Source organism: Trichechus manatus, unplaced genomic scaffold (assembly GCF_000243295.1).
Source record: "Trichechus manatus latirostris isolate Lorelei unplaced genomic scaffold, TriManLat1.0 scaffold00027, whole genome shotgun sequence".
In the NCBI taxonomy this organism is placed as follows: Eukaryota; Metazoa; Chordata; class Mammalia; order Sirenia; family Trichechidae; genus Trichechus; species Trichechus manatus.
The window spans coordinates 6,535,958-6,551,721 of NW_004443963.1; the positions used below are offsets into that span (position 1 = coordinate 6,535,958).

Below are 15,764 nucleotides of genomic sequence, written 5' to 3' on the forward strand. Positions count from 1 at the left end.
GAGTATCATTTTATGTCTTATAGTTCAGTCTAATGTTTGAAGAGTTGGCTTCAGGAATGGTTTTAGTTTTGGGCTAAGAGAGAGTCCGGGGGTTATGTGTTCTCTTCCAGGGTCCCTCCAGTCTCAGTCAGACCATTAAGTCTGGTCTTTTTACTAGAATTTGAGTTCTGCACCCCAGCTTTCTCCTGCTCTGTCAGGGACTCTCTGTTGTGTTCCCTGTCAGGGCTGTCCTTGGTGGTAGACCATCTAGTTCTGGTCTCAGGTGGATGGAGTTTCTGGTTTATGTGGCCCTTTTGTCTCTTTGGCTAGTATTTTCTTTGTGTCTTTGGTGTTCTTCATTCTGCTTTGCTCCAAGTGGGTTGGGACCAACTGATGCATTTTAGATGGCTGCTTGCTATCTTTTAAGATGTGCAGGACATTTTAAATGGAAAATTATAGCAAAGAGAAGAATTAGTTTACCAAGATTTTTGAGCTTACCAGAAGAGGCGCATTGTAATTCTCAATAGTTCTCCCGTGTAATATGGATGGATCATAGTCTGTACAGCCTCAACAAGTATTCACTGACACTCTGTGTTTCCTCTGAAGTGCTGGATCAACTTACTCTTCTAAAATTTTAATATTTACCTTTTATTTTTTTTAATATTGGGGAGGGTGAGACAATAATGAAGAGATTTTGACAAAACTTTTCTATCAGGTTGGTGTAGATGGGGTAACATTAAAGAAGGTATTCTAGAACATATTCTTTAACAATATTTTAAGCATCATCTAATAATCAGATTGATATACCTGGGAAAACAAAATACATTATTAAAGAGTCTATTGCTGTCTTAGATATAAATTTCTACTTGTGTCACAATAATTAACCTATAATATTAATTATATATTTAAATTATGATTTGCTATGAATATTATGCGTGAAAGCAAAAATCTATTCTCTTTGTTAAAAAGTGGTTACAATTCCATCTATGTAAAATATTCATGGTTACCTAGGGCTGAGTGAGTTGAGGGAAGAAGGAGAGTGACTACTAATGGGTACAGGGTTTCTTTTTGGGGTGATGAAAATGTTCTAAGATTGATTGTGGTGATGGCTGCACAATTTTGTGAATATACTAGGAACTATTGAGTTGTACACTTTAAATGGGTGAACTGTATGGTATGTGGATTATATCTCAATAAAGCTGTTAATAAAAAGAAAATATGGTTACAATTTGAAATATATGCAGTTATACTTATTAAAGAATGGGATTTATAATCAGAGGCCTCACGTTTGAATTCTAACCTGGCTACTCACTTTATGCTTTTGGGGAAGTCACCCTGACTTCTCTCAACTGCTTTATCTGTAAAACTGGGATAAGAACCACCACTTCAGAAAGGTAGTTATGACAATTATTGAGAAAATGTATATGGAATTTTAAGCAAAGTATAAAGCTGTACAAATAATACTTTTATTTATGTATCTGTAAATGGGTATGAATTTAATGATTTTTTTTTTTTAGAATACAGGCAGTCCCTGGGTTACCAACGTACATCCCATAGTTACAAACCAATCCCCGTAAAGCCTATTATATTAAAAATTTGAGGTACATACAATGGTTCGTAATAACAAAGGGGCAAGTAGCACCTCGCATCAAAACATTATTATTACTACTGTATTATTATGTTAAAGATGTCTTAGTGTATCTGGAAGTGTTTCTTTAATGTTTTTTATGCATAGAAAGGTATACTATGTACTAAGACAAACATTTGACTCACTGACATTATTCGGACTTATGTACAGATTCGACTTAAAGACAGACTCAGGAACGGAACTCATTCGTAACCTGGGGACTGCCTGTATACATCATAAAAAATTTCTCTCCAAGTCCGGATAACTTTCTTTACTTAGGTATTTTGTAAAATTTGTCTAAAAATGAAAACTTAAAACATGCATATCATATTTTCTGAGTAACTTTTAAGTTTGCTTTCTAAATCAGGTATCCTGGATTTGTCTCTTGACATCTTCTGGTTTTATGTGACCTCTAAATAGTCTCAGAATCTATAAATGCCACTATGAGTGTGTGTATGTGTGTTGTGGTAAAATATACATAAAATTTACTGTTAATGACATCTGGTACATTCACAATTTGGGCAGCCATCACTATCTATTTCCAGAAAATTTTTATCACTACAAAAGGAAACCCTGTACCCATTAAGCAATCACTCCCCGTTCTCCTCCTCCTCAATGCCTGGCAATCATTAACCTGCTTTTTGTCTCTGTGGATTTGCCTATTCTAGATATTTCATATAAACAGAATCATACAATATGTGGCCTTATGTGTCTCGCTTCTTTCACTTAGCATAATATTTTCAAGGCTGATCCATTTTGTAGCATGTATCAGTATGTCATTCCTTTTTATGGCTGGTAATATTCCATTGTATGGATACACCTCATTTTGTTTATCCAGTCATTTGTTGGTGGACACTTGGGTTGTGTCCATCTTTTGTAAACAGTGCTGCCATGCACACTCCTGCACAAATTTTTGTTTGAACACTGGTTTTCAATTCTTTGTACTTGCCGGGGAGTCATATGTAATTCTATGTTTAACATTTTGAGGAACCATCAAACTGTTTTTCACAGCAGCACCACTATTATACATTCCTACCAGCAGTGGGTGAGGGTTCCAATATCTCCACATTCTTGCCAACCCTTGTTATTTTCTGTGTTTTTATTATTATTATTACTAGTCATCCTAGTGGGTGTGAAGTGGTATCTCATTGTGGTTTTGATTTGCATTTCCCTAATGGGAAATGACTAATGGGAGTCCCTGAGTGCATAAAGTAAATGGTTAATACGCTTGGCTGCAAACCAAAAGGTTGGACGTTCGAGTCTTTCCAGAGGTGCCTTGGAAGAAAAGCCTGGCAATCTACTTCCAAAAAATTAGCCATTAAAAACCTTATGGAGCACAGTTGTACTCTGACACCCATGGGGCCGACATGAGTCAGAATCAACTCGATGGGAACTGGTTTTTTAATGACCAGTGATGTTGAGTATCTTTTCATGTGCTTGTTGGCCATTTGTTTTATCTTCTTTGGAGAAATGTCAGTTCAGTTCCTTTGCTCATTTTTTAATTGGGTTAATTCTTTTGCCCATTTTTTAACTGGGTTGTCTTTTTGTTGAGTTGTAAGAGTTTAATATATTCTGGATACCAGATCCTTATGAGATACATGATTTGCAAATACTTTCTCCCATTCTGTGGGTTGTCTTTTCACTTTTTTGATAGCGTGCTTTGATGCACTACAGTTTTTCACAGTGCTTTTTATATATATTATTTCCTTTGATCTTTTTGGTGGAAATTATTCATGATCATTTGGATTCATAAAAAAACCATGAGCCAATGCCTGAAAAGTGCTCAGGACATACTAGGAGAAAGGCTACAAAGAAAAGATTTTATTCCTAAGAATCTAATTCTTAGGATAACAGTTGTAACAAATGCAAAGGACTGATATAATGAATGGAAGAAACTGTATTTTGATTTTTTGCTAAAGTCCTAGTTAACTCTTTTGAAGCTAACATTTACTTAGCACTTTCTATGTGCCAGTCATTGTTCTGTTTTATGTACATTAACTCATTTATTCCTTATAACAACCCTGTGGGGCATGGATATAGTTATTTACATTTTGTAGCTGAAGAAACTGAGGCCTGGAAGTTACATAACTTGCCCAAGGTCATACAGTAAATAAATGCCAAAGCAAAGAATAAACCAGACATTCCAGCTGTAAAGTAGTGTTGTCCCACAGAAATATAATGTGAGCTCATATGTAATTTATATCTTTCTAGCAGTCACATTAGAAAACAGGTGAAATTTATTGTATTAAATCCAATATATCTAAAATACTACCAGTTCAACATGTAATCGATATTAAAATTATTAATGGGATATTTTATATTCTTTTTTTGTGTAAATGAAGTCTTAGAGATCTGGTGTGTATTTTACACTTAAACACATCTCAGTTAAGAGTAGCTATGCTGCACGTGCTACACGTGGCTACAGTACTGCACAGCTCAGCCCTTAATAAAGCCTATGCTCATAGCTATCACTTGACAGTCATTTGCTGGAAGTCATTTGCTATCAGATGGATCTTATTACCTGAAACCCCAAGTCATACAGTTAGTGTTGCTTGGACTCTTTTATTTTGACCCTCCTATGAAATCAATTAATCAGATTTTCCTTGTGGTGGTTCAGTTATTTTAGGCAGGTTTATGGTCTGTTTTCATTGAGATTAATTTTTATAAACAGTACTCTCAGAAGCAAACAACTTTCCATTTTCAAGCACTGAGGCATAAAACAGAGTAACTCTAGAGTGACGGCATCTTTATGAGCAGTACTGTTCACTCACCACTGAATTTCTAAAGATACCAGTTCTCATCTTTAGGGAGCATTTTTATCCTATACATTTTATAAATAAATCACAGTGTAAAAAGGAGTGAGGGCAGAAGTTAATCCAAGCAAACAAATATTCTAGCACGAGTACTCCAGATGGGTGAATGTGCCTATACAGGGGAATCAAACGAAGCTGTAAGAAAGTCTGAAAAGCAAACGGAATGTACCTCAGAGTTTGACTGGTGACCATCAGATGGGATTCTGTCATGCGGAAGATGTTATGAATGGCGCGAGCAGCCAGTACTTGTCTCATTGCTTCATAAATCACTTCAGTAGTGCTGTCTGTTTTAACTGCCATTGATCCCAAAAACCGAACTATAAACATCTGTTGCAAAAGAGAATCTGCAAGAGAGCATTTTCTTAGGATCACACTGACTTCCTGCCTGCTGATCTGCATACCAACGTCAGACGTGTTGGTCCAAGAACAGACTGAAGATGCCAGGTTTTGCTTCCTTTCTATGGAGGACTTTCTACAAAAATTTTTTAATACTGCTTTTATAAACCCCAAACTGCCAAAACTGAATCTTCTATTGACTGTTTACAGTCAATCTGTTTGGAACTACTTCATGAGACTAGGGGAAAAATAAAAACCAAACCCATTGCCATCAAGTGGATTCCAACTCATAGCAACCCCACAGGACAGAGTAGAACTGCCCCATAGCGTTTCCAGGGAACGGCTGGTGGATTCATACTGCCAACCTTTTGGTTAGCAGCTGAGCTCTTAACCACTGTGCCAACAAGGCTTCATAGGCACCTCTTTTTCCTTATCTATAAAATGAGATGGCAGTACCACATGAACATCCTTCCAGCACTAAAACTCTAGGGGACTATACATGATAGTATATGTATCTTACCTCTTCTCTGAAAAGATGAACTTTTCCACTAGACAACAGAAAATTCATTACTTTGGTCCATTCATAAAGTCTTCTTATAGAAAAATACTTACTTGTAGAAAATAAAACCTGATGTTGGGTCTCATTCAGTGTATATACCTTATTATAGAAAGGCAGTGATGATATTTCATAAACTAATAGAAATCTCAAACTAAAATAAATTGCTTATTTGATTCTGATAAACTGCCAGTACTGGCTTCTTGATAACGGCATATAAACCGACAAAACTGTGTAACAGCAACCATAACTGGAAGAATATTCACTTACATCTTGTTATAAATTGTTACGTCCATATTAAGACAGTTTGTGTGTGTGGACTGTTTACAAGTATAATTAATACTGTTGGTCTCCTAATATGTTTGGATGACTTGAAAGTCTGCTAGACACAGGTAGAGCAAGCCAGATTTGAGGCAAGCCTATTAACATCACAAAAAAATTTTTTTTTTGCCCAAAGCTGTAAGGAATGGCAATAGTGCCAATTCTCAAGTCTTACTTTTAAATTTAAATAAGTGGAGCTTTATTCTAATGATGTTCTCAGGCTCCAGTCATGAAGCTGTGGTAAAATGAGATCTTTCCAGCACTTCTAGTTACTAAATTGCCTTGGCTGGGAACTCATATTCTGTACTACTTGAGTAATAGGTTATGGTCAGGAGGTTCTTATGTGCATTATAAGAAAGTAAATCAAAAACAAAATCTGAACTTGAACAACTTAAATGTCATTTATTCATGTCATCTTCAAATTCAAGAATGAGTTGTTTGTGCTCTTGGTTTTCTAAAATGAAATAGCGTATTTCATGGTCCACCAAGACTGCATTTTAATGTGACCATCTTATACTCTTTGAACTGACATGACTCCAGATTTTGATTTGGCAACATTTCTATGCAGGAGCTACAAAACGGATATGAGAATGACTAATGGTAAAAAAGTTATAGAAAATCTTTCAGCTTCCCCTCAGTTTTTATCCAAAACCTGCCCTCACTGAATGTGTCTTAATGAGTTTTCACAGAGAACAATAAATCTATAGGTCATAATTTCAATTCATGTTCCAAATCATGACTCTAAAACATGATTTTACATCTTATTTCAGTGGCCCTTGTCATTCTGTACAGAGGAAAGAATAAGACCACCAAAATAGCCCCCGTACCTTCTGCTTCTGGAAAAGTTTCATCCTCAGTTTCACCAAAAGGGTTGATCCGCCTAAGGGAACAGCCAAACAATCATGATAGCTTCAATTAAAATGACACATAATATTTTAAGTCAGAACAGTAGCAGTCTTTAAGAAAATAAACTTGGTTTTATTTTCAAGAGATATCAGGTTTATTTTCATCTGTCCCAGAGATAACCTCCCTTAGCCCATACCTGCTCCCTCTGTTCTGATCAAGGAATTCTGTAGCAGGAAGTACAATATCAAACTGAATAGGTGTTCCAGGTGCAATCAGTTGTTCAGCTTCAGGTATACTGGCTGTTGCTCTGGGCACAATCTTATCATTTTCCATCTCTGAAATTTTCAGGTTCTGACTAGAGTATAAAATAAGAGAAAAACAAATTCCTCTTAACCTTATGCCTTACAATGAATGTTGTATATTTTATATTTTGAATGTTGATGTGACTTTTACAAATAGAAATATAAGGGAGATGATTTCAATCAATCCCTCAATTTATCCTATAAATGAATCTTCCAAAACTTCATGTGTGTCCTTGGTAAAACCTTCAGATCTCCCTGCTGCCCACAGTTCTCTGCTGCCTAGCATTCTGCACTGTGCCACAGTACTTATTACATTCTGCCGTGATTTTCTGTTTGTAACTTCTCCCTGTGAGACAGGTTTTTTGAGGGCAGGAGCTATAGCTGTCATATTTATTACCTGGCACATATTATTTGCTTAGAGTTAAATGACAGTTTGTTCCCAAAAGCACAGTTTCTTTGCTGCTTTCCCTCACTGTCATCCAAACATTTCTTTATTCTTAATGAGTTGACCCCAAGAAAGATAAACTCCTTACACACACACACACAGAGCTCTGGGGCCATATGGCAGCCGTATCTGTCACCCTTCCAATCTCTAGGGTGAATTCGGCAGGCTGCCTAATTTTTTTTTCAGATATTCTCCTGTGTCCTTTCTGTGGCCCAGAAACTTGAGTGAATGACATAAGGACACAAAGCTGTGTTCAAGGCAGAGCTCTCACTAGGTCTCCAACTCCAAGTCCAGCATGCTCTCCACCTTGCCCATCTAATATTCCTGTTGCTTTATACACTCCTCACAGAAGCCTAGCTTAATCTGATAGCTTAACGCCTGCCCTCTAGTCTTTATTTCTGTTTGTATGGTGCTTTCCTAAAAGTTGCACTTAAATAATCATGCTACTTGTGTAAACTGTTAAATCTTTAAATTTATCACTGAAATGTTTCTCAGACTTGTTACTTCCTTCCCGCTATTGCCTTTGTTTGGGTTCTCATGTTCTGTCTACTCAGCGGCTACTAAAACATCCCAGTGGTCTTTCTGCTGGTCCCTTCTCTGCCCCCGGGGCCTCCAATCTTTCCTGTCTAGTGCTACAATCTTTCTAAACCCAGCTCTCAGTATGTGACCCCTTTTCTAAACTTTCAATTCTGCTCCACTGCCTATAACTCCAAGCAGGGCACCCAAGTCTTTCTTTCGCAGTCGGGCTCAAACCTGTTTTCTGGCCTTATCTTCACCTGTTCCTTCTCATGTGACCCAATGCTGGCGTGTGAACACTGGCTCCACGCTGATGACACTGAGACCCCGGAAGTTACCTAACTACCTCTGGAGACATTAGATGGTATTTGTAAAATATTTAATGGGGTTCTTTCTACCATTCCACTTGCAGATGAATGCCGAATGTAGTCATAATTTTAATGTACTCTTTGATGCCATGCTTTTCATTAACATGACAATATGGCCCTCTACTATTTAACCAAATGGAACATGCTGACAAGACAAAAGGTGGGATACCTGGAATATATCCTAAAGCACTATTCAAAACAAGATAAAAGATGCGTGCATAAAAATGTTCACTAGAGTACAGATGATAACAGCAAACAAACCAAGGGGAGACAACCCAAATATTCAATACAGTAATAAAAATAAATGGTGGAATAGTGTATAGTTTATTAAAAGGAAAAATTATGAAAAATGTAGAAATATTAAAAAATATGTGGACATTTAATAAATGCACATATGAAAACATTAACATGGACACCTAAAAGGTGATTTTGTCCCTAGCATAACTGTGTGATGCTGATACAGTGGGGAGAACTGACTAGCAGGCCCCTCACTTGGACTGCGGCAGCATGATCCAGTGGAAAGGCCGTGGACACTGAAGTCCACAGGTTTGAGTCCTGGCTCTGCCACTCATCTGCCATGTGAACATGGGCAAGATACTTAACCTTTCCTGGCCACAGTTAGTTTTCTATAAAAGGACTAAACAGCACCCCTGGGGTAGTTTGTGAGGATTAAATAACAATTCATGTCAAATTCCTACAGTCAGGGCTGCACAAAAGCTAGTTTTCCTTTGTTCTTTAGTTACCTGGGGCTCGAGTTTTCTTGTTTTTTCCCAAAACTTGTGATGGGAGTCACTGCTTCCAGCGCCGTCTGATTCAACTTGATGGCGACCGCCTAAAAAGCCACAGGAAGGGCACACTCAGTCCCAGGAGGTGGACACTTACTTTCAGACTCAGAAAAGGGCTCAGATGCAGGCAGCTGCTAATTACCTCTGGGTTGTCAGTCAGGTAGATCTGTCTGGAGATGTTGTTTATTGCACATATCCACTGTGGAGAACATTAAAAATACACTGAATCCCAAAGTCACCCACTGTACTAGGAAAGAAGTGAAACAAACAAAACCTTTACCTCGTCATTTTCCTTTCTGCTCTCTGCCTGAAGAATTATTCCCCTGAAATAAAATGCATCTAAATAAGTGCTTTCAGATCTCAGTGACTGAGGCCTATTCTACATAAAGGCACTCATCTGGGTGCTGACGGGAAAGGGCCAAGAAGGCAGCATGATGAGAAGGAAAGAAAATGGGTTCATAGTCTGGCTGCGCCACTAATTCACTATGTAAACTTGGACAAACACTTCGTTTCACTGGGCCTCAGCTTTCTCATCTATAAACTGAGAGGGCTGGACTCTGAGATCTTTTAGCCCAAGTCAGATTCTACAGCGAGGACCATCCTTGCTGACCCTGCTGAGATTATCCAAGGCGACCAGGACCCCTGCCCAGTGGCTCCTCCCAACCATGCCCAAAGAAGGACTAGCAGCTGCTCCACTCTCTTCTAAGAACTGAAAAACCTGCATGTGGAAGGCCAAGGAATATGATAAAAATAATTTTACTCTGCCTTTGTGAAAGCCTTAACGCTAGAAAGGATTCCACATCTGCTAGTTCTTCCGCTCCTCATATCATCTATGGGAGGAAGGAAACGTAGATCTTATCCCTATTTTGTATCTGAGGAAACTGAGGCTCAGGAGAGTGAAGTAACTGCATGGGACCATGACTAGAATCCAAGCATCTTCAATCCTAGGTCATTTCCCATCACCACGGGAGGAAGTGTGATGTCTGAAACTGCTCTGCCAACCTGGGAGAAGAGACATTCAACACAATCCCAACAACACTCCCAACCTCCCACCCCAAACACTCTACTGTTCAAATAAAGTCTTACTTCGAACCCCAACACAGACAGCAAACACAAGTAGAGCAGCTCTAAGGGTAGGACTGGGCCACTCCTCTCCCTCGGACAAACCCTGAAGCATCCATGGGACTCTGAACTCCTTGGAGTACGTGAAAGCCACTCCTCCCAGTGACGGGAGCCCACTGGGATGGGATCCACTGTGAATGACTACAGGGCTGCCATTTTTAAAAGTATGACCTCTTCTGGGCCCAGGGTACAAAGGGGTGTGTGGGAACAGCATGTTAATAAATGATACTGCTGCAGCTAGGTTCTGTCATCTTCTGCTTCAGCTGGAAAGACTGACCCTTCAGGAAGGCCTTCTTTACCCACACTCCTCTTCCCTGCCCCACTGTGTTATGCACATAAACCTTGTTTAGGGACAGGCTAGAAGTGGCCACAGTCTTCTCTGAGAGTCTATGCTGACAAACAACTATTTCTATCACTGTCTTACACAGGGCTAAGTTATCTCTTCTCCAAAGCCACAAACCCTCATGGAGGCTCCTTAAATAAGGCAGGTTGGATCCCGTATGGGCCATTTGTGCTCACTTACAGAGAACATAAAACCATGCTCCTGAAAGGTCAATAATACCCAGAATGGGGCCTCTCCCATGCAGGGCTGGCATCTAGGAATGAGCTAGAAGCCCTTGGCAGGGGTGGAGTCACTAGTTCTCCCAAATAAAACTCGTGAGGCATACGATTTTCCATTTGGAGTGGTGATCTGGAAGCAGTATCGTCGGTCTTCACAATCCACTGCCATCACTGAGCAGTTGTCCAGATCCTGGATCAGACCTCCAGCCACGGCTCCCCTGGGCTGACACATGAGATTTCCGCCTTGGGTGAAGAAGTATAGTCGCTCCCAGGTGGTGGAGACCAGCCCTGTTTTACTGAAGGAATTGTTTTGAAAGAGCCCGTTAGTACTAGTCCTGCTGCCTCTTTATGGGTATTGGTGACATTTAAAAAGTATGTTTCTATTAAAAGGCAACTGCTTTGAAAATAATTCAAGTGAAACGAGTAGCAGAAGAGGTAGGATTTAGAACACAGTTTATAAAGACAATGTTCTACATTCTACCTTGGTGAGTAGCATCTGGGGTCTTAAAAGCCTGTGAGCAGCCATCTAAGATACTCCACTGGTCTCATCCCTTCGGGAGCAAGGGAGAATGATGAGAACAGGATACAAGGAAAAGATTAGTCCAAAGGACTAATTGTCCACAGCTACCAAGGCCTCCACCGGACTGAGTCCAGTACAGCTAGATGGTGCCTGGCTACCACCACTGACTGCTCTGACCAGGATCACAACAGAGGGTTCTGGACAGAGCTAGAGAAGGATGTAGAACAAAATTCTAACCCATGAAAAAAAGACCAGATTTACTGGCCTAAAGGAGACTGGAAAAACCCTGAGAGTATGGCCCCTGGACACCCTTTTAGCTCAGTGATGAAGTCATCTCTGAGGTTCACCATTCTGCCTGGGAGTGGACAGCCCCATAAAACCAAATGGGACTAATGAGGTACAGTAGTCCAGGGACAAGGGCCAGAAGGCAGAAGGGGACAGGGAAGCTGGTGATAGGGAACCCAAAGTTGAGTAAGGATAGTGTTGATGTATTGTGAGATTGTTAACCATTGTCATAGGGCAACGTGTACTACTGTTAAATGAGAAACCATTTTGTTCTGTAAGCCTTCATCTAAAGTGAGAATAACAGCACAATTGGAAGAGCATAGACCATGTCACTGAACTGCACATGTAGAAATTTTTGAAATGGTGTATCTTTGGCTATGTTATTCCCCCCCCCCCCCCCCCAAAAAAAAAAAAAAAAAAGGTCGAGAAGGGAGAGGGTTACATGTTGTGGGGTTGTTAACCAATGTCATAAAACAATATGTGTACTACTGTTTCATGAGAAACTATTTGTTCTGTAAGCCTTCACCTGAAGTACAATTAAAAAAAAAAAAAAAAAAAGTACGATTTAGCTTGAATCATCTGGGAGATTATGGGCTCTGCTCATGTGGGAAACACCAGTGCCAGGGACAACTATGTGTAAGGCACTGGGTTTCCTGCTTCAATAACTACAATAATTAAAAAATATGGTAATAGCTCATATTTGAGTGTTTACTACCTGCTAGAAAAAGTCCTCCAAAGGCCACCTGACCCAGAGTGGCCCAGAGTACCTTGTAACAACTTCTATGAAGTAGGTGCAATTATTAGCTCCATTGCACAGATGAAGAAATCAAGGCTTAGCCCAGCCAGGGTGTCTGACACCAAAGTCACTGCTCTTCAGCCCCACACCATGACAACATTCTCTCTGCTCTAAAAGAAATTAAACCCGATCATCCTTTCAATTCAAAATGGACATTCAAAGACATTGAGTGTTAAGTATGTGGTTCAACTGATATGAATCTAAATGCATCTAAAAGCTTTCTGGCCCTTAGACTCCTGCCAGTGGTGGGTCTCCAGTGCACTGCTCTCACCTGTGGCATGGCAGAAGGAGAGGGGCTGGAGATTAACTCTCAATAGTCCAGAAGAACAACAGCTAAGTGTGGTCTATTTACAAATGGCCACGGTGACAAAGGATGGGTGGCCTGCAGTGTCTGCAGTCCATAGCACTGGGTACTCAGTCATCCAACTCTCATGACCCATGTCATCACAAAGTTTGGCTCCCTGGCCCCAGAGGCTCCCTGTGTTCAGGCAGGATGGTGCTGCGCTGGGAGTTCATCCCCATCTCCACTACCCCACCCTTGGGCTTTAATGAGGCACAAAGAGGTTGCTTTTCAGCCACTGCTAGGGAAAACGGACTTCAGAAAAAGAGGTAGGCAATGCCATTCTCACTTTCTAAGATTGAGGTAACCAGCCTTCTGGATGAGGTTCCTGTTGATCTGTGGTGCAGCTACATCGAAGTCTGGAGTGTAAACAGATTCATCGACAGAAAGTAATTCTTGCTGGGACACCCGCATCTTTTCTGCTTCAGCTTCCATTTCCACCTGAATGCTTAAGAAAGAAGGTGTCAGGTCAGTCACTGGCAAACCCAGCACTGCTGAGAAGCAGAAGGCAAATCCATCACCCCACTCCCCATCCCGCAAGGCAGAGCAGCTCTGGGAGATGGATGGGGTCCAAAGGGAGCCGCAGCCTCCTACATGGCTACGGCCCCCTGCCCTCTAACGTAGACCCCGAAAGCTGTAAAGTCACAGGGACTCAAGTCTGCATTACTGAAAGCATTTATGTGACTGCTGTTTAAAAACAGAACACAGGGAATACCACTGGATTATGCCAGAACCCAGCTACACAACTTCTCTGCTGACAAAGGGTTATCCATGCTCAGAACTGCTAGTGCAGATTTTGGGCAAAAAACTTTCGACGAGCCTACCCTCAGAGGTCACTTGTGTGGGCAGCCAGTAAAACTGTCAAAAAGGAAAGAGTGAAGCAGCAGTCAGTACTGCCCACCTCTTGGTTTAGGCAGAGTGGTGGAGACGGCCACTGGAGATAGGAAAGACCAGGAAGTGGTACAAACGTGCAACAAAGCTGAGGGCAATGCTTCTCCTTTAACAGGAGCCATAAAATCGCCCGAGACTGCACAGGCCAGCTGGTCCCGGGTGGCCTGGAGTACCAGATGAAGGAGAAGTGGGTTGGTGGCCAGGCTCTGGAACATAAGCCCCTGGCTTTTGTGTGCTGAGGTGTGCAAAACCTGGAAGCTTCAGCTTGAAACAAGCAGCTGCCCTTTTCCCCACAAAGTGAGGCCTTCACAGACTACCCCACCCAGTGGTGACAGTCTGGGTTGTAAAGTCCTAAACACAATCTGCCCAAAGTGGCCCATCCCTCTGAGAAAGCAAACTTTAGAGAAGTTGTTCTACTACTTCACGGTGTTCAAGGAGGTAAGGCAGAATCACAAATGTAAGTCAGAAGGAACCTTGGGGACCAGCTAGTCCAGCATTTCTCAAAGTGAGTCCACTGGCATTTTGTCTCAAAAAGGTTCTGTAGTTAAGTGAGTTTGGGCTTGTGTATGTCTATATTCTCCTCTTGGAGATTCACAATGTAATTGCCTGTATCGTTTAATCCAGCTCTATGTGAACAGCCACAGTTAATTTTGGCTTTTCTGACACTGGGTAGGTGACTGGGGACTCTACCATCGGTGGCCTTAGGAAAGGCATGCCGCAGAACAAACCTGAGTAGCTTAACCTGCCTGCCATTGCCAAGGTCGGGAGGATGGAAGTAGGAGGTGGAAGAAGGGAGCCAAAAGTAGACAAAACCACTTAGGTTCTTAACCTTTTGTGGGTGACAAACCTGAGGATCTGATGAAAGATAAGGATTGTCTCCCCCACAAAAATGCATGAGTACCAAATGACATTTTGAGTACAATTTATAATCTAAGAGAGTTTATAGTAACTGTCCCTCCCCATCCCCTACTCCATAGAGATCCCAAGTTCAAAAACTCTGAGCAGCTAATCTGAGGCTCCCAGAAACTAAAGAAACAGGGCTGAAAAGTGACTGCTTTCAATGTTTTCTTATTAATGGATGGCGGCACATTTGTGCCCATGTTTTTGAGATGCCATCATGTACACTTTCTGCAGGTCCTCGAGCCTCGAAGATTTTTTAAAAGCATGGTTCATTTAATTAAAAACAAAAACAAAACAGGAGCAGAGGACTCTGAGACAAAAGGTAGGAATGTATCCCTGTGGAGTTAGGGACTAACAGTAACCCCCCGGGCTCTGTGGAGTAGCCTGAAACAGAGCCACCCTATCTGGACTGTGGCTGGTTCTGGATTCTCTCACATGTGGTGAGTACAGCAGAGCACCTGGAACATCCATCTCACAGGGGGAAGGACCTCAAAGCTTTGGTGCCACCACTAAATCCTGTCCTGAGGCTATCCTGGGCTGGCTGGCTGAGAAAGCATGGCAGTGTAGCAGCAAAGCCAGCTCCCAGTGTGAAGAGTGGCGGTATTTATCTGCTAACCAATATAAACTTTACATAGGAAAATCAGAACTCCTACACTGAATCAAGGTTCATTTTGGGCACCTTGACTGCTCTCTGTTGCCCCTGTAACTAAATGAGCCTTGTCAGGTAGCAGAGGGATGACTCAGGAACTAAACCCAGTCCACGTGGAACAGGCTGTGTGGCCACTCTGACTTTAACGCCCGGTCAAAGTCCTGTCAGGATGGCTGTTCGGCACTTTGGCTGACCGAATGATGGCTCATGGAAATGCTGACAAGGACAGAAGACAGACGCTCGGGGATCTGCAGAAGTGCACGTGATGGCATTTCAAAAAGATGCACACGAATGTCTTGCTGTCCATTACTAAAACACATCTAGTATGTGAGAAGAATCTGAAGCAGGGATGGTTCTCTCAAAACATGGAAAGCCATGCTATTCTGAGAATTAAAGCAGGATGAGAAAGAGACAAGGAGTGAAAGATAAGTGAGAGGGGGTACCGTTAGGAAGTGACAATTTAATAGGCTCTCTTATTTTACTTTCTCCCTGAAGCAAAATTGTTGAGAGGCTAAACAATCAAATTCAAAGGCAGGAAAATGAAATTATATTCATAAACAGTTTGTATAACTGTAAGTCTAACCTGCATCACTCACTAGTGCCAGCCAGCAGAAAAAAAACAGCTCAGTGACTTCCAGAAAGGATGATGTGCTTTCATAAACTACCACTCTCCCCTCGTGCGGGTGTGAATGTTCAGCCCTGGCTTTTCCTGGGATTCATTCTTTCAGAAAATTTCAGGCAGACATCTGCCTACATAAATCTCACTGCTTGGCCTTAGAAAGTATTTTAAAATGCACCATACCCAA

At 41.2% G+C, this 15,764-nt stretch overlaps 1 protein-coding gene across 1 annotated transcript in view; it reads right to left on the reverse strand.

Moving 5' to 3' along the window:
* Positions 1 to 3,143: 3,143 nt before the first annotated feature.
* APPL2 (adaptor protein, phosphotyrosine interacting with PH domain and leucine zipper 2) overlaps positions 3,144 to 15,764 on the reverse strand; it is a 66,077-nt gene continuing 53,456 nt past the window's right edge. The window contains exons 10-17 of the mRNA XM_023729002.1: positions 12,808 to 12,966; positions 10,685 to 10,873; positions 9,175 to 9,217; positions 9,037 to 9,093; positions 8,853 to 8,941; positions 6,675 to 6,833; positions 6,460 to 6,512; positions 3,144 to 4,763 (exon numbers count right to left, since the gene is read on the reverse strand). Of these exons, the coding sequence (XP_023584770.1) occupies positions 4,423 to 4,763; positions 6,460 to 6,512; positions 6,675 to 6,833; positions 8,853 to 8,941; positions 9,037 to 9,093; positions 9,175 to 9,217; positions 10,685 to 10,873; positions 12,808 to 12,966 (1,090 nt within the window). The 3' untranslated portion in view covers positions 3,144 to 4,422. The remainder of the gene's footprint in view (positions 4,764 to 6,459; positions 6,513 to 6,674; positions 6,834 to 8,852; positions 8,942 to 9,036; positions 9,094 to 9,174; positions 9,218 to 10,684; positions 10,874 to 12,807; positions 12,967 to 15,764) is intronic.